This window comes from Mchenga conophoros, linkage group LG4, assembly GCF_057382185.1.
Source record: "Mchenga conophoros isolate Kocher_MC1m ecotype Shallow Benthic linkage group LG4, M_conophoros_male_GT1.1, whole genome shotgun sequence".
Taxonomy (NCBI): Eukaryota; Metazoa; Chordata; class Actinopteri; order Cichliformes; family Cichlidae; genus Mchenga; species Mchenga conophoros.
Window position 1 is genome coordinate 16,096,821 of NC_140529.1, and position 16,356 is coordinate 16,113,176.

At 42.8% G+C, this 16,356-nt stretch overlaps 2 protein-coding genes across 2 annotated transcripts; both read right to left on the bottom strand.

Annotated features, from left to right (window-relative positions):
• Positions 1-1,298: 1,298 nt before the first annotated feature.
• On the bottom strand, positions 1,299-6,395 carry tmem150b (transmembrane protein 150B). The gene is made up of 8 exons (XM_085272502.1): positions 6,270-6,395; positions 5,908-5,976; positions 4,917-4,948; positions 3,968-4,027; positions 3,755-3,822; positions 3,443-3,570; positions 3,140-3,317; positions 1,299-1,726 (listed from the first exon to the last, which is right to left on the bottom strand). The coding sequence occupies exons 1-8, from the start codon at positions 6,393-6,395 to the stop codon at positions 1,515-1,517; spliced, it is 873 nt and encodes a 290-aa protein (XP_085128628.1). The 3' UTR covers positions 1,299-1,514.
• Positions 6,396-9,192: 2,797 nt separating this feature from the next.
• On the bottom strand, positions 9,193-15,715 carry adsl (adenylosuccinate lyase). The gene is made up of 12 exons (XM_085270649.1): positions 15,505-15,715; positions 14,408-14,611; positions 14,276-14,320; positions 13,881-13,960; positions 13,598-13,769; positions 13,453-13,499; positions 13,251-13,341; positions 13,070-13,139; positions 12,844-12,991; positions 10,159-10,339; positions 9,671-9,847; positions 9,193-9,525 (listed from the first exon to the last, which is right to left on the bottom strand). Exons 1-12 carry the CDS (start codon positions 15,646-15,648, stop codon positions 9,439-9,441), a joined length of 1,446 nt encoding a protein of 481 aa, XP_085126775.1. The 5' UTR covers positions 15,649-15,715; the 3' UTR covers positions 9,193-9,438.
• Positions 15,716-16,356: the final 641 nt, after the last annotated feature.

Consider the following 16,356-nt stretch of genomic DNA (forward strand, 5'->3'; position numbering starts at 1 on the left):
AAGACCGGCATAAGGGGTGAACTTATTTTAAATCATGCACTTTGGAGTAACGTCAGGAAGTTAAATCTTCTTTCTAATCTGCCCTGATCATGAGACTGTAATGTTCAAACCCTGCATGCTGCCTGCAGCAGGAACACTGGTAATGAACAGCACTTTGAAAAATTCCCATAGAATTCCGGGCTTGTCCGTCTGCTCCCTGTGCCCGCTCATCAAAGCCCCCCTCTGGTTACATCACACAGTGTGGAGTATGTGAAAGAATGCTCCCGAAACATAGCAGGACACCGGGGGCCCACTATTCCCATCTCGACCATACCCCTAGTGATTTTTTGTTGACATAAATAAAGATACAAACAAAATTAGATATGTTGATGTTCACAAAGCACGACCAAGATGTTACCAACAGACCCTGAGATAATATTCTAAAATAAATAAAGAACTTGGATGAGAGAAAGAGTTTGCATGCTGGAGCCAAGAGTAGGACCTCTCCTACTATCAGCATCAGCTATGAGAGCTTCATTGTTTTGCCCGCTGCAAATAGCCTTGACAAATTGCAGTGAATGCGAAACCTCCTTCTAAATTGGAGGTATCTTACAAAAAAACATGTTGGCATGCCACCAGAGGTGCATTTTCCCAGCAGCCCAATGATCAGCAGCCAGAAATGCTCAACAGCACCCCCGCTGGCCGGTGGTGTTTCTGACAATTATAAAAAAGGAAGTTTAAAGTGCAGGTAAAACTCAAGAATGAACCATTTTAAATGTATCTTACAGTACTCTCTCGTGTGTTACGCCATATGAAGGCCTTTGTTTCTCTCGTTTTCTCAATAACTCAACATTTCCTCCATACCGCCATCCTCCTTTTAAAGCTTCCTCCAGCTGACAGGTGGACAATGCTGCAGAAAAAGAGCTGATGTTCACTGGTTTTCACTGCGTGCAATCACCAGTTGATTTCACATCATGAAGATGAAAATAAGAAAACGCAAGAGAGGAAAAGAGGGTATATGAATGATTTTAAGAAGTGGCTTAAATAATAAGAGAGGGATCATGTAGAGGCTGTTGTAGCAGATTAAGATTGTTAAACAGCGCCATCATGTGTTAGTCTGTGGTTATTGCTGTATGGGACGAAGAAGTACCTGATTTTTGTCTATTTTCTGTATTTAACACGAGAACAAAACCTAAAACTAGCATTCACAAAATTTTCAAAATAATAAAAGGATAGACACGCGTCTCTGTACCCAAGTTATTTATTTGAAATTCTTCTAAAAATTTATAAATAGAAAATGCTGCCCGTATGGTAGTTGACTGTGTAATAGTAAAATAATTTACTAATGATAGTAATGACATAAACATGATGAATCACATCAAAAGATGCTGTCATAGATCATGAAACAGATCTGCCGTACTGAGTCTTCAAAATGGAAAACATGCAAATAAATTAAAAAGCAGTTCTATATATAATGACCGAACATAATGCATTCTGAACCATGTGTACTAGCACACAGATCCAGTACAGTGTTTTTAGCTAATTGTATTTATAACATAACCATTCATTTCTATTGATGCGTGGCTGCGGTCATTCGTAAACATTTGCTTCTGTACGGTGAGGCTGTGGCAGTCGATGTGTCTGAACTCGGCTGCAAAAAGGCCAAAGAGGCAGAAGAACGACATCACCAGAATCCATTCACACGCAGCAGCTCCAGAGGAAAAGCCTGTGATGTGGAAAATGGACACTGAAGGAGAGAAGAGCAGTTAAGGAGCACGATGCTGAACAACCGCACATCAGAGTAAATTCAATAGTAAGCCTAACACTAGTTGCTGCTTCATTGATGCTTTCAGACACTATAGTGTTTATTCTCAGCCCAAACACTGTCTGTGTATAGGGATGTATAGTCACAGCAGTGAGAGGGCTCATTTAAAATGCATGTGAGAAATAGCTCTTCACACAGTACGGTTCAATATGAGCTCAATGAGAATTCAGTCATTTAAAAAAGTTCAAAGAAATGGGAAACCACAGTCACAGCAAATACTGCATGTATCAGTATTTTTTCATGAATCTACAGCGGTCCTCAACACTTATTGCAATGCACTAGAAATACAGTGTTAAAACAAACGTATCAACACTCACTGGCCACTCTATTAGGTACACCTTGCAAGTACTGGGTTGAACCCATTTTATCCGCTTAAATTGTATTCATAGTACAGATTTCCATATTGACGTGACAGCATCACACAGTGGCTGCAGATTTGTCGTTTGCACATCCATGATGTAAATGTCCCTTTCCTCAACATGCAGTGGTGCTTTATTTTATTGAGATCTGGTGATTGTTCATGTGTTTTGAGAGAATTGGTTGAACAAACCAATTTTTGATGATTTGAGCTTCGTGACATGGCACTGGTAGGATAAAGTGAAAATTAGTACGCTGTGGTGAAAAAGGGTAGACTGTAGGATTCAAATGATGGTCATTTGATACTAATGGGCCCAAAGTGTAGCAACAGAAACCATTACATCACCAGCAGCCTGAACCTTTGATACAAAGAAGAATTGGGCCACACTTTGACGTTATTTGTGCCAATTTCTGACCCTACCATTTGAATAGAAACAGAAATTGAGACCAGACAACGTTTTTTTCAGTCTTCTGTTGTCTATCTTTGGTGAGCCACGTGAATCATACCCTCAGTTTCCTATTCTTAGCAGATCAGCGGTTCCGAAATACTCAAACAAGCATGTTTGGCGACAACAACAATTCAATGTTCAAAGACATTTAAATCGCCATTTTTCCCCTTTCTGATGCTCAGTTTGAACTTTACAGGTTGTCTTTACCGTGTCTTCTAAATACATTAAGTGGCAACCATGTGGTTGGACAACTGGATAGTTGCATTAACAATAAGTTTTAAAAAAAAACTAAAGAAAAATCTTAATTTAATAGATATATTTTGAAGTTAGGTGATATAGAAATAGGTAGCTCATTCTGGACATATTCTTTAAAATTAAAATAACTGAAAATGTTCTTAAAATGTAAAAAAAATTAAAATAAATAAATAAATAAATACAAATTTAAAAATTCTCCACAACTGAATATTCTTACTATGGGCAAAAGCATTATCTTGGATTGCATGAAGGAGTTTGAAGACAGGAAGGATACTAACAATAACCGTGACGGTACAGATGATGCAGAAGGTCGCCCTGACAGGCCCCACCCACCATCGGTCCTGCGATGGTTGAGCCCGATAAGTTAGATACAGCTGTACCCAGAAGTAGGCCAGGCCAAGGAAGAAAGCCAGGACTGCTCCCACAGTGTGAATAATCATTAAAACTGATTGCTACACAGGACAAGCAGAGGGGAGTGGAGAGTTTGATTAGCATACAGTCATCTTCATGTTATTTTTCACGGATAAAGTTTTAATCTTTAACAGAGTAAAACAAGTTCACAAGATAAAAGTGCTACCTGGAAGTTCCCGGTGACGGAGATCGATATGGAGGAGGTGAATCCTAAAACAATGCTGGCAATGTTGCCTTTTCCGTGATCACCATAGTCTCTGACCTGCTGGAAACGGATCGCCACGACCCACAGGGCTGAGAAACACGGACATAAGGTGGTTACGAAACGAACGAAAAATGACCAAAGCTGCAGAGAATCAAAGTGAAACTACAGCTCTGACAAATGGCAGCTGCTGTTGAATTTAAATGAACTAATTAGGGAAATCAGATAGCAAGCACTCTTCCTCTATATTGGGATATTTATTTGAATAATTTTTACCTAAAAAGCAGCAGATGTTGCAGACCTGGGAGAAGAGACAGCTCTGTGGGTTGGAAGTGCCACACTGGCTAGCAGCAGAAAGACAAATTAGTGAATCACGAGGTTCCTTTAAGGCTGTGAACATGACGACAGCAGCCTGCCAGTTCACCGTTATTTCAGTTTAAGTCCTTTATTCTTTACTTGGCTCTCGGAACAGAAAGGATTTACACCGACCTGATGTACGGGATTCCCTCTGTTAGGTTGACTGATCCATTTGTTACAGCTACTGCAAATCTGATGGAAAGAAATAAGGCTGTTGGTGACTGCTGAATGTTTGTGCCTTTGCAAGGGTATGATTAAACATTTTTTATATACATATATAACTGTTTGAGAAGCCAAGCATACTTATTATTGCAGATTCCCAAACTTGAGTAAAACTGCTTGTGACCATGCCAAGCTCTTGCACAGTCTTCATTTTAATGTCATCCCCAAATCTGATAAGTTTAGTCATTTTCCCTTATAGTTGTCATGCTCTCATGTTAAACTCAGTGCACACACAGACAGATGTGTAAACACCTGAAAACCACCAGGACCGAGTAGAAAAAAATCAAGCACCTGGGCAGGCAGACTGCTTCTACAAACATTTGTGAGAGAATTTAATATAACATAAGGACATGAGGACATGTTCTCTAGAGACACGAATCACACTTCTCCGTCTGGCAATCTGATGGACAAGTCTGGGTTTGGCAGATGCCAGCAGAACGACTGTGACTGCAATGTGCCAGGTGCAAAGTTTGGTGGTTTTGATTATGGCATAGTTATTCAGGAGTTGGTCTCAGGCCCTTAGTTCCATTGAAGGAAACTCATAATGCATCAGCATACCAGGACATTTTGGACAGTTTCATGGTCCCAACTTTGTGTAAACAGTTTGGGGATGGTTCCTGTTCCAACTTGACTGCACACCAGTTTACGAAGCACAGTCCATAAAGACATGGGTGAGCGAGTTTGCTGTGGAAGAACATATCTGGCCTGACAGGAGTCCTGACCTCAACCCAACAGAACACCTTTGGGATGAATTCGATCAGGGACTGCAAGCCAGGGCTTCTCGTCCAACATCAGTGTCTGACCTCACAAATGTGCTTCTAGAAAAATGGTGTCTGGGGGTGGGCGTCCGGGTACACACCGGCTCACTCCTTGGTGGCCGCTTATCGGGGCCTGGAGCCTGGGGCTCGCTCGGGCCACTTCGGAGGTGGGGTGCCCCCGGCCTCTCGGCCTGGGGCTCGGTCACTCAGGCACAGCTGGCTGCCGGCGGAGCTTACAGGCGCGTCACTGCAACTCCCCCTGGCTTCTGCTCCCGCGGCTGCTGAATGAGCCCTCATCTGGGACTCTCCTCAGCTCTTACTGGGACAGTGGCGCGGCTGCCCCTCTGTTGGTCTTCCTTGGTCTCTTGTGTTCTGGGGGCCTCTGGATGTCTGGAGTTTTGATCTCCTCCATACCTGCTTCATACCCTGGAAGCGGGGCTGTGGCTCCCCACACTCCCTAGCAGATCATTACATGGAGAAACCTTTGGAATACAAGCATGCTGATCCACACAGGTATGCACACAGGTGTACACACGGGTATTCACAGACGCGGACTACACCTTTCTTGGCTGCTGCCTCAAAGCACATTGTGCGCTGTCTATCGACCCCCCCCCCACACCCCCCCACACACACACACCCTCTAGCAGATCATTACATGAAGGAACCTGTTACATACAAGTGCGCTCATGCTCACAGGTGTACACACGGGTGCTCACACAAACTACACCCTTTTTGGCTCCTACCTCAAAGCACACTGTGTGCTGTCGATCTTACAATAATATTCAATATTTAGTATTTACTGTTATATTCACATAGATCATCGTGATGTTGTTTATTATATTGCTCTCTTTTTTTGTTGTTGCTTGTTTTCTCTTTTTTTCCTTTCTCAACAGGTGATCCAGGTGATTGATATATGTATTTTTTGTTTGTTTGTTTTGTTGGTTTTTGTCATTTAAAAAAAAAACAGTTGAAATGGACAAAATAAATAAGTAATAAATAAAATAACATAATAAAATAATAAAAATCTTTAATCAGTCATGAGACACGCTGGCACATCCCCTGACTGCAGAGGATTTAAACCACAAGCTCAACCTTGACGTGCAAATTAGCTTCATATGGCTCCAGTAGGGGGCGTACTTCTTCAGCCAGGAACTTTGCCACCTGAAGATGAAGAGCAGGGAGAAAAAAAACCATTTTTATACCATTAGTTTGTTAACAGTCCTCACAGTCACCAAGGGGGCAGCAGACACAGCTGCAGTAATAGGAGAGCTGCAGCTTGGCTGAAAACATTCATCTGTTGCCAGAATCTGAATAAAAATAAGGCTTTTTGTGCTGTACCTGCTGTGGAGCACGCCCAGTAAAGGTCTTGGGGTCCAGCAAAGCATCCAGCTGCCCTAGAATGGGTGCAAAGTAGGGGTCTCGCTGGATTCTGGCCAGCAGGTCATTGTCTCCACCTTCCTGTTTAACCACAGCTGCTGCCTCTTGAACATGATCATCTCATGGCACTCCTGAACCCACATAGCAGACAGGTCTGGCCCGGAGCTGGAGTCAACCTGGCACTGCTGGCTGACTTCTGGCATGGTAAGTGGTATGTCATCCAGATATGGGCCAGGCCTGGCGTAGATGGCACTGTTTGTGTAATGGCATGCCACATCTGGCCGATTTTGGTTTGGTTTATGTGGCCCAGGCTCATAGAAAACAGGTCTGGCCCAGATCCGGCATCAAGCTGGCACTTCTGACTGACTGGTGTCATGGCAGGGTGTATGTCAACCAGATGTGAGCCAGGTCTGGCAATGATGGTGCTATTTATGTTCCTATTTTAGTTAGAAGACCCAAATGCCATGTTGCAAAACTATACTGCTATGGTAGGCAACTTTTCATGAGAAACTGGGAGCATAGGAGTTTCCACCACCCTGTTTGTTGGCAACAGATCAAATTGTGCATGGCTAACTTCTAAAATCACCCCGCTTCTCTACACACTTTCAATTCTGATTGGATCTCATCCCTGTAGAACATTCTCATCTCTTTTTTAAATCAGCGATAGTTTCATCACAGGTTTTGTCCTCGTACATTAGTATTTAACTATCGTCTTGTTTTTGTCAGGAGAAAAAAGAAGAAGAAAGAATACTGCTGTTGCTACTCCAAAATCTAAGGGATGCATAACTGGATGTCAAACTCACCTGTGTGACTTCTGGGCAAACAGGTGAGTCTTACCTTAAGACAAGAGAATGCTGAAACCATCATGCAGTGCAATGAGATTCAGAAGAAAACAAACAACAAACATGCGAAGCTTTTACTCCAACTCGTGGCTTCAGAGAGAACTCTGAAATTCTAAAAAGAACTCCTCCCAGTACCTGGAGTTCAAACTCCTTTTGACCGAGGAATTGATAAATACGTTCTCTCCAGAAATCAAGAAAAGGAAGCCCCAACCAGATGAGAGTGTAGGAAAATATGATGCAGTCCACATGTCTTTTTTCTTGGGTCTGCAGAGAATAAAGGAGGTCTTAATAATCATGTGCATGCTACCAGGTCCTGACTGTACAGATACTACGGACACATTTACACAGCTGTGAATTTGATGTGATGCTATAACTCTGAACTTTGAAAAAGATGTTGCATTAATGTAGACACATACAATAAGTAGGGAACAATGATTCTTAATTAGGATTAGGTAGCTCAAGTTTAGCTTCTGCGTTAGCCAGGTTTTACATGAAGAAATTTTCTCTACTGTAAAAAATGTTTGAACACCTGAGTGAAAGTCAACAAATTTGAAAATGGTATTGGTTAAATAAACCATGACTGGGTGGTTAAAAAAAAAAGAAAAAAGTATGATTTGCTAAAAGTATAGCTATGAGTGGCAATATGGGTTAACATTAACTAAAAGCAAGATAAAAGTGCAAACACTGTTTTATTTATTAAGTAAACATCATGAAAGGTGAATTTGGTCACTCAAAGCTGTTAAATGGTTTACCAGCTGGAAGTAGTAGATTACTGGTTGAAGTGGTGAGATTATAACTAAAACATTTAACCAGCTATAAGTGAGACATGCTTGGCTGAGCTTCAAATGACGTCATGATAGATTGTGTTGATGAATATGGAGTCCAGAGTTGGTGTAAATCTCTACAATTAAGACTCATGATTGTGATACAGTGTTTATTGCACAATAATAATAATAATAATAATAATAATAATAATAATGGATTGGATTTATATAGCGCTTTTCTAGGCACCCAAAGCGCTTTACAATACCACTATTCATTCACTCTCACATTCATACACTGGTGGAGGCAGCTACGGTTGTAGCCACAGCTGCCCTGGGGCAGACTGACAGAAGCGAGGCTGCCATATCGTGCCATCGGCCCCTCTGGCCAACACCAGTAGGCAAGTAGGGTAAAGTGTCTTGCCCAAGGACACAACGACCAGGACAGAGAGCCCAGGGATCGAACCGGCGACCTTCCGGTTACAGATGCGATTCCTGAGCCAAGGTCGCCCAATGTTACCCAGGATTCAGTGGTTGAGTAAAAAGCTGTTACTTGTCGTTACTGATGGTTTCTTTCCTCTCTTCCCTGCCTTGCTCCTGTGCAGGAGGATCTCCCTGCCCAAGTCCTTTCTGACAGCAGACATCATCCTCAGCACGCTGCAGAACATCACAGAGGGTCTTGTGGTCTACCCCAAAGTCACCGAGAGACACATCCGCCACGAGCTGCCCTTCATGGCCACAGAGAACATTATTATGGTGATGAACAAGTCAAAAAATGCATAATAGACACAAAAAATGGATTACTGGCAAATTATGTAGTGGAGTGTGAGATAAAGCAACTTGACTTCATCTGTTTAAAGGACTTCGAGTCAGTGTTATGATAGATTTGGACACAAAAGGATACAGCTGATGACGAATGTTGTTAAACCCCATCATGCACTCAGAACGTTTGCTTCCCATCTATAAAGAGGGCATAGCTTTAATAAATTCACCCCAAACAGTTTTAGCATTTATGTTTTATTTATTTCAAGCAAACAATAATACTGCGTCAATGACAAATGAAACAACCAGGCAGGTTGCAATAGCACCAGTTGCCTATCAATGTATAGTCAACAAGAACAAATTACTGTTGTGCTGATAATGTCATGTGATTCTTTTAGCAACACAAGATTTCATCAGTTGTAAATCCAGTGTGAAAATACAGTGGTTAACTCATTAATGACCAGCAGCTGGAGTATTGTGCAGCTGATGCTTTCCACCTTCTTCTTCCCGGTAATAGAAAAGCACAACATACCTTCAACAGACCTTCCTGATTGGCAGAGCCATGACTAAATTTTAGCTTGAAATTAGTTTGAAATACACAACTTGAAATTTCACGTTATGGATAGCCGCCCCCCCCCCCATTTTACTGTTTTTATCAGTCTCGCTTCATCTCATCTGTTATAACTTCTCTCCACCGCGGCTGGTTGACCAACAACAGTACAAGCAAGAGCGGCCCACACGCTGGTTGTACCACACACTTTGTGCGCTGCCTCCATCTGACAACAGAGCTCGCTCCAGGCAGACAGACGGTCAGTCCCTAGAGTGGAGTGGACAGCAAACTCTGCTCGACCATAAAACCAGCTCAAGACATCACTGATGTTTTAAAGCACAAGCTCAACCTTGACGTCCATATTGGCCTTATACGGCTCCAGTAGGGGGCGTACTTCTTCAGCCAGGAACGTTTTCACCTGAAGAAGAGGAGCAGGAACAAGAAAACAAACTATCATCAAAGGGGGTCAACAGACACAGCTGCAGTAATAGGGGAGCTGCAGCTTGGCTGTAAACATTCATCTGTTGTCAGACTGAACAAAAATAAGGCTGTTCATGCTGTACCTGTTGTGGAGCACGCCCAATAAAGGTCTTGGGGTCCAGCAAAGCATCCAGCTGCCCTAGAATGGGTGCAAAGTAGGGGTCTCGCTGGATTCTGGCCAGCAGGTCATTGTCTCCACCTTCCTGTTTGACCACAGCTGCTGCCTCTTGGGAGAGAACACGGATTTTCTCGTGGCACTCCTGAAGGAGACACAGGAAAAAAACAAACATTAAGGTGGAGCTGACTTTAACAGCCATGTTGTTGGGTCTCCATGTCAGGTCTGGTTATTGGTAATCAGCTTCTTCATTTAAATGGTCAAAACACTGGTTACTAGTCAGTAAGATGATCTCACTTCAGTCATCTGTTTTTCTGGTTACCACTGGCATTTTCTGCCCAGTAAACCATCTCTCCTGATCAAGCAAAAATGCATTCATCCAGTTATGTTCAAAACTATTATTAATGTGTCCATTCTGACTCAGAGGAGAACTCCTCACAGGGCATTTTCTCCTACCTGTCTGTTGCCTCCTGCCTTCACTATCGCCATGATAATGTTCTCTGTGGCCATGAAGGGCAGCTCGTGGCGGATGTGTCTCTCGATGACTTTGGGGTAGACCACAAGACCCTCTGTGATGTTCTGCAGTGTGCTGAGGATGATGTCTGCTGTCAGGAAGGACTCTGGCAGGGAGATCCTCCTGCACAGGAGCAAGGCAGAGAAGAGAGGAAAGAAACCATCAGTAATCACAAGTAACAGCTTTTTACTCAACCACTGAATCCTGGGTAACAATGTGCAATGCATTGTAGGATGTGTAGTTCTTTAACCATTAACGCAATTATGTACATCGTGTTTTACTCTTGATTTCTTTTCTTTTTCCCCCCTTTAGGTTTTCTTCCATTTTCCCTTCATGGCCACAATTCCTCTCTTAGCTGTTTGGCTTTGTTCAAGGCCTCAAACTCTCATGGATTTCCTGAAGAGTCAGTGGAAAAAATGAAGGAGAAATCCACTTTTAAAAACAGTCTCCTTAAAAAAAGTGGACAGTCACTGTGGCCCTCCACTTGGGACACCCACTCCTAAGTGCAGGGTTCATATGCATTTTTCAGGGTCCAATTCAAGCACTTTCAAGGTCCATTTTCAAGCTTTTCCAGTAGATTACCAAAAAAAATAAAATAAAATAAAATAAAATAAAATAATGCATGTTTCACTTAGCATCACCTTAGTAAGACCATGTAAAAATTAAAACAAATCATCTTAGGTCAGTGGTTCCCAAACTTTTTTTGCTAGGTCCCCTTTGTTTGACAAGAAAAATGTTCGCGACCCCCCCCTTCTCGCGCACACGCATAAACACATCCTCCAACCACACACACCCATATTTTGCTCCATTGCGTTTTTCTTTCACACCTCAAACATTTAGTAAACAATTAAGCAAATACAAGTAATCTGCAATAAATTACAGGTAGTAAGGAAATAAACTACTAACTCTTTTGCGCTACGTGCACTCATACACGGGTATTTTTGAAAACGCAGCTGTTTTGTCCACAAGTAAACGGCATTTGGAATCACCGAGAACGGAGATTTTTTTAAAACTTCTTTTTTGCGTTTACGTGTGGACGAGGAATACAGAGTTCGTCACGCAATGTCAATGGTATGTGCCTTTTTTCACGTCACACGGTGCGCCACGTTATTGTTTACATGAGATGAATAGCAGAATGGCAGATAGATTTACAGTATTTTGTCTCTGACTATCTTCAGGTTTTACAGGCTTACATATACACACACAGTTACTGTCGATCCATTTAGAAAGGCAGAGGCGTCACGGTGTGATTATTTTACGTGTCGCTGGTTTGTTTTTTCCTGTGTAATAATATTCAACATTGCTATCAATACATTTTTCAAAAAAGCCTCTCTGTGCAAAATGGGTTTAAACACATAAACAGCTGTGGGATACTGTTTGTCTGTGATTTGGAGAGCCCAGCGTGGGAAAACATATTCAGCGATGCTTCATCTCCTGCTTTGCGTTAGTGTGGGCGCCCCCTGCTAGCAGTGTCCAAGCGTTGGGTTTTTTTTTTTGGTTTTTTTTTGCTTTTCATACCGCGCCCCCCCTGCAATGGCTCTGCGGGCCCCACACTTTGGGAAGATCTGTCTTAGGTCAACTTAAATGTCCTTTTTTCCCCCCCTTTAAAATAGAGAAAAACACACTGCATAAAAATACTGAGAAAGGAAATGGTTGTGTTATATGCATATAGTGTACAAACTCAAAAAAAAAAAACATTTCTCTTAATAATTAAGATGTGCAAATGTGAACAAATCAACTTATAAAGATATTCATCTCCACTTGAAGAAACAAAAAAAAAAAAAAAAAAGCTCAGAAAACCCCTGGAGGCCTAACAGGTTAAAGTTAATTCTCAATAAAACTAACTGTAAGTTGTTTAACTACATTGTTGTCTGTATTATTGTTAAAGTCCTAAATGATTATCTTTAAAGTGTTTGTGCTAATAACATCATGCACAGTAAGACAGTCATGGAGAACAGCACTGACTGGAACAGGCTTTGAACATAATCCCACATAGCAAAATTGGTATGGCCCGGATCAGGCCCACACAATGTACTTACACATGGCCCGAATACCACAAAGAATGACGGCCCTTTGGTGGACCAGACCTGGTTTGCCAGAGGTGGCCCACACATGGGCCAGCACAAGGCCAGTTGCATACACACTGGTGGTCCTGTGCTGGCCCATGTGTGGATTACCTCTGGCAAACCTGAGCTGGGCCACCAAAAAGGCAGTCATTCTTTGTGGTGTGTGGGCCATCCATAGGTGGTGTGCAGCCACGGGCCAGTTGTAGACACACTGCTGGCCAAGAACAGTTTCAGCTCTGGCCCCAGATATCAGCCTAATGTGTACCTTAATCAAGCCATGTAATAACAACATGTGCCAGAACATGCAAAAAAGTGCAAAAGTAACATGACGAAACTCTGTTCAGACAGTGAATGGACTGATTCTTATATAACTTGACCTGGAAAAATTTTAAAATTCAAGCATTTTTAAGGATTTCAAGCACCCGTACAAATCCTGTAATTGGGAATCATTGTTCACTACTATTTATTGTATACTTCCACACTGATGTAATATCTACTTCACAGAGGAGAACTGCATCATACCAAATTCACAGCAGTGTAAGTGTGTCTTTGTGGGCTGACCTGTTGGCGCTGTCATCCAGTGTCCTCTCCAGCCACTGGACTGAGGCAGTCTGCAGGGGGTCGGCCATCAACGCAATCAGATGTCGGGCCAAGCTACAGCAGCGTTCTGCACGCATGGGGTTCCTCTTGTAGGGCATAGCACTGGAACCTGGAAGAGGAGCAGGCAAAGCTTTAGGCTGAGGCACAGTTTAACAGGTAAAAAGTGCTTTTGAATGAGCGAACGTACCAATCTGCTCCTTCTCAAAAGGTTCCTCGATCTCTTTTAGGTTGGCCAGCAGGCGGATGTCTGTGCAGATCTATAGCAGACGACAGTATAAAGTTTAGACTCAGTTACATCAGCTTTTTGAAAATCCTGAGCTCAAGACCCAAGTTTCTTTAACCACCACTAAATGGAGACATTTCCTCACCTTGTGCACAGAAGCTCCCAAACTAGCGAGCCTGGACAGGCAGTCTATGTCCACTTTGCGACTGTACGTCTGTCCAGTCACCAGGTAGGCTCTGGATAAGAATGGAACAAATGAGTTATAGCCTGTGTTTCAAACTGTTCCTACTTGGACCATGTTATAAAAACATGTCAGCCAATATTGGAGACAGGAGTTTGATACTCACTTCTTAAAGCCAGCCATCTCTGTCACCATCTTGTCAAGCTCTTCCACCTGGTGGCACAAAAGGAAAACTGACATTAAAAAGTCATCACAATACGGTGCTGTGGGACTTCAGAAATCACCCACGTGGTTCTTATGGTTGTTTATACCTTGTCATGTTCCCCTTGAAAGAGCTGCAGGAAGCTGGCCTGGGTGCCTGTGGTCCCCTTGACTCCACGGAAACGTAGATCATCGCGGGCTCGCTCCAGGTTCCTCACATCCATCACCAAATCCTGCAGCCACAGACACGCTCGCTTCCCCACTGTGGTCAACTGGGCAGGCCTGTACAGAGAGCAGGAGAGGGGCACAGTGGGTGTGTTTGACATCAAAGTTAGACAGCTCCATCAGTCTGATGAAGGCCTATGAAAACACTGCAGCTGCAGTCGGACTCACTGGAAGTGTGTAAAGCCGAGCGTGGGGAGGTCGGCGTATTCCTCTGCAAAGTTTGCCAGCCGGTCGATGACTCTGGCCAGCTGCAGGAAAAACAAGCCTTTAATGATGCAAATCAGGGTGTCAAACTTATTTTACATCGTGGGCTACAAACAGCCAGCTTTGATCTTTAGCTCCCAGAAGCAGTGAAGATGCATAATAAATGTGACCAACATGTTGGATAGCCTGTCCTGTCATCTTTAAATATATTTTTTCATGAATTCAATGAAAATGTCCTGTTAGCTTTTTTTAAATGGACTCACTGTAAAAACAAAAAACTAGCTGACAAGCTTGTTTGATATTAATATATTCATTTGCACTGTTTTCATAGAATTTCTGGACAAACAGGTGAGTCTCACCTTAGGCAAGAGGATGTTGAAGCCATCACGCAATGCAATGAGATCCTGAAGAAGAGAAACGACAAACATGAGAAGCTTTAAAGAGTCAAAACTCATCACTGCTGGGTTTATTTATGCAATAGTCATACTTACAGTATTGTCTCCCACATAGCATGACGTAGCTCCGAGGTGGATGATGGGAGCAGCTGTGGGGCAGCAGTGTGCAAAGGTGTGGACGTGCGCCATGACATCGTGCCTCAGCTTTCGCTCTTCTTCAGCTGCCATGGCAAAGTCAATGTCCTCTGCATGGCTCTCCATCTCTGCAATCTGAGCATCAGTGATGGGCAGACCCAGAGCCTGAGGAGGAGAACATTGAACACAGAGACATGATGACAAACAGGAATGGAGGTGGAGCTTTTTGACTCTTGATAATACAGTTTTTTACTTTTAAGATATTCATTTATTAACAGTTACAAATGGAAATATATGTTTTTATATAAATACAAGTTTTATTATAAATACACATATTTGCAGCATTGGCTCTTCTGTTGATGAAAAGGACGTTTGGGTAAAAGTCACACTGTGACTTGCATTGCTAAGCTGATAGCAAACAGCCTGCTGTTTATTAGTCATTAGTCTGTCAGCATGTCTTTTCTCCAGTTTTGATCATCATGTGCTGTCCTCGTGAGGAGGCACAGGCGCTCAATATGCTGATTAGACTGGACTGTATTCTGTTGGGACACCGTAGTCACGTGATTCCTACAGCACTACAGATTGGTTCCAGATAATCGAGTACCTCGCTCCAGTCAAAGGGGTCATAGGTCAGACTGGTCAAATAAAACCTCAGTAGAGAAGAGAGCACAAACACAACAGCATTTAGCCACAGTTACTGTTACTAATTTTCCCACTTGAAGAGCTTTTCGTTCATCACAGGAACATTCGCTGTCGAGAGAGCAGCAGCTGTTCAAATAATTCAGAACATGTACGCATGCGTGTCGAAGCTCACGATGGCTCTGCGATGGGAAAATACAAACTGCAGATTTTCAATTATAGAATCTCATAATAATGTTGACAGATGTTCATTTAAAATATGACCTATGACTTCCAGACAAAGACACTGATTACTGTATGGTAGCAGTCTGCTCAGTCAGCACCGGGTAGCATGCGCACGACTCTTAAGACCTCCTTATAACTATGTTTAGAGCAGGAAACTTGATAGGGCTCTGTAAAGGTCGCGGACTATATCAAACCTTTTCAGCTTTGGCGAGGAAAATCCACAGCTTCCTCCAGGTGGTGAACTTCTTTTTGTCGCTGAAGTTGTAGCTCATTTCTTTGCTGGCGTATCTGGACACCAGAGGTGAGCGATACTTATTCATCTCTTCTGCTCCAGCCATGGTTGCTAGAAAAGTGAACACTGCAGGGTAGCGACAGGGTCTTCAGCTTCTTTCCCCCGCCCCGCTCTTTTTCTTCTTCCTCTGGGGTTCTTTATAGCAGTTGAACAAACTTACAGTTGCATTACTGGCCCCTAGTGGACTGCGAAAGTAACACCTACCTTATTTCGTGTAATTTGAATGCATTTTGTGCCAAGAAGTCAGCCTTTGATCTCGTAGACTTTTCTATGTGAAACGGCTCTGCTTCTTCTTTGTGCCCTCAGCACCAAGCTGTGGCATCCCTAGTGGCACTCTCACAGCTGTTTATGGTGAGTCCATGAAATGATGCCACAAGATGCTGTGGCATCTGAGGGTGATGCCACAGCTCCAGAAAGATATTCTGGCACATTATGAGAGCTTGGTCCACATTGCCAGCAAAAAGTCAAACTCGTTGAATCACTTGGCAATTATATTCACATTATTTATTCACTTTGTCCTTTTGAATTTTCTAGCTTATTATAGATTGTAGTTGAGCCAGTGGCTCCTTCACTTGTTGCTCCTGTATTTTCCTCAATGCTCAGTGTGTCAGATCTTTCGCTACTTCTCTGCCTCGTTAGGTAATAATGATACTTGTAAGGCATATTGCATATTTGCAGCTCTGGAGGTCAGGCTCACTAAATTGGAGACCCAGCTCCGCACCCCTGCAGGCAAGGACAGCTTTGCTACCATTAC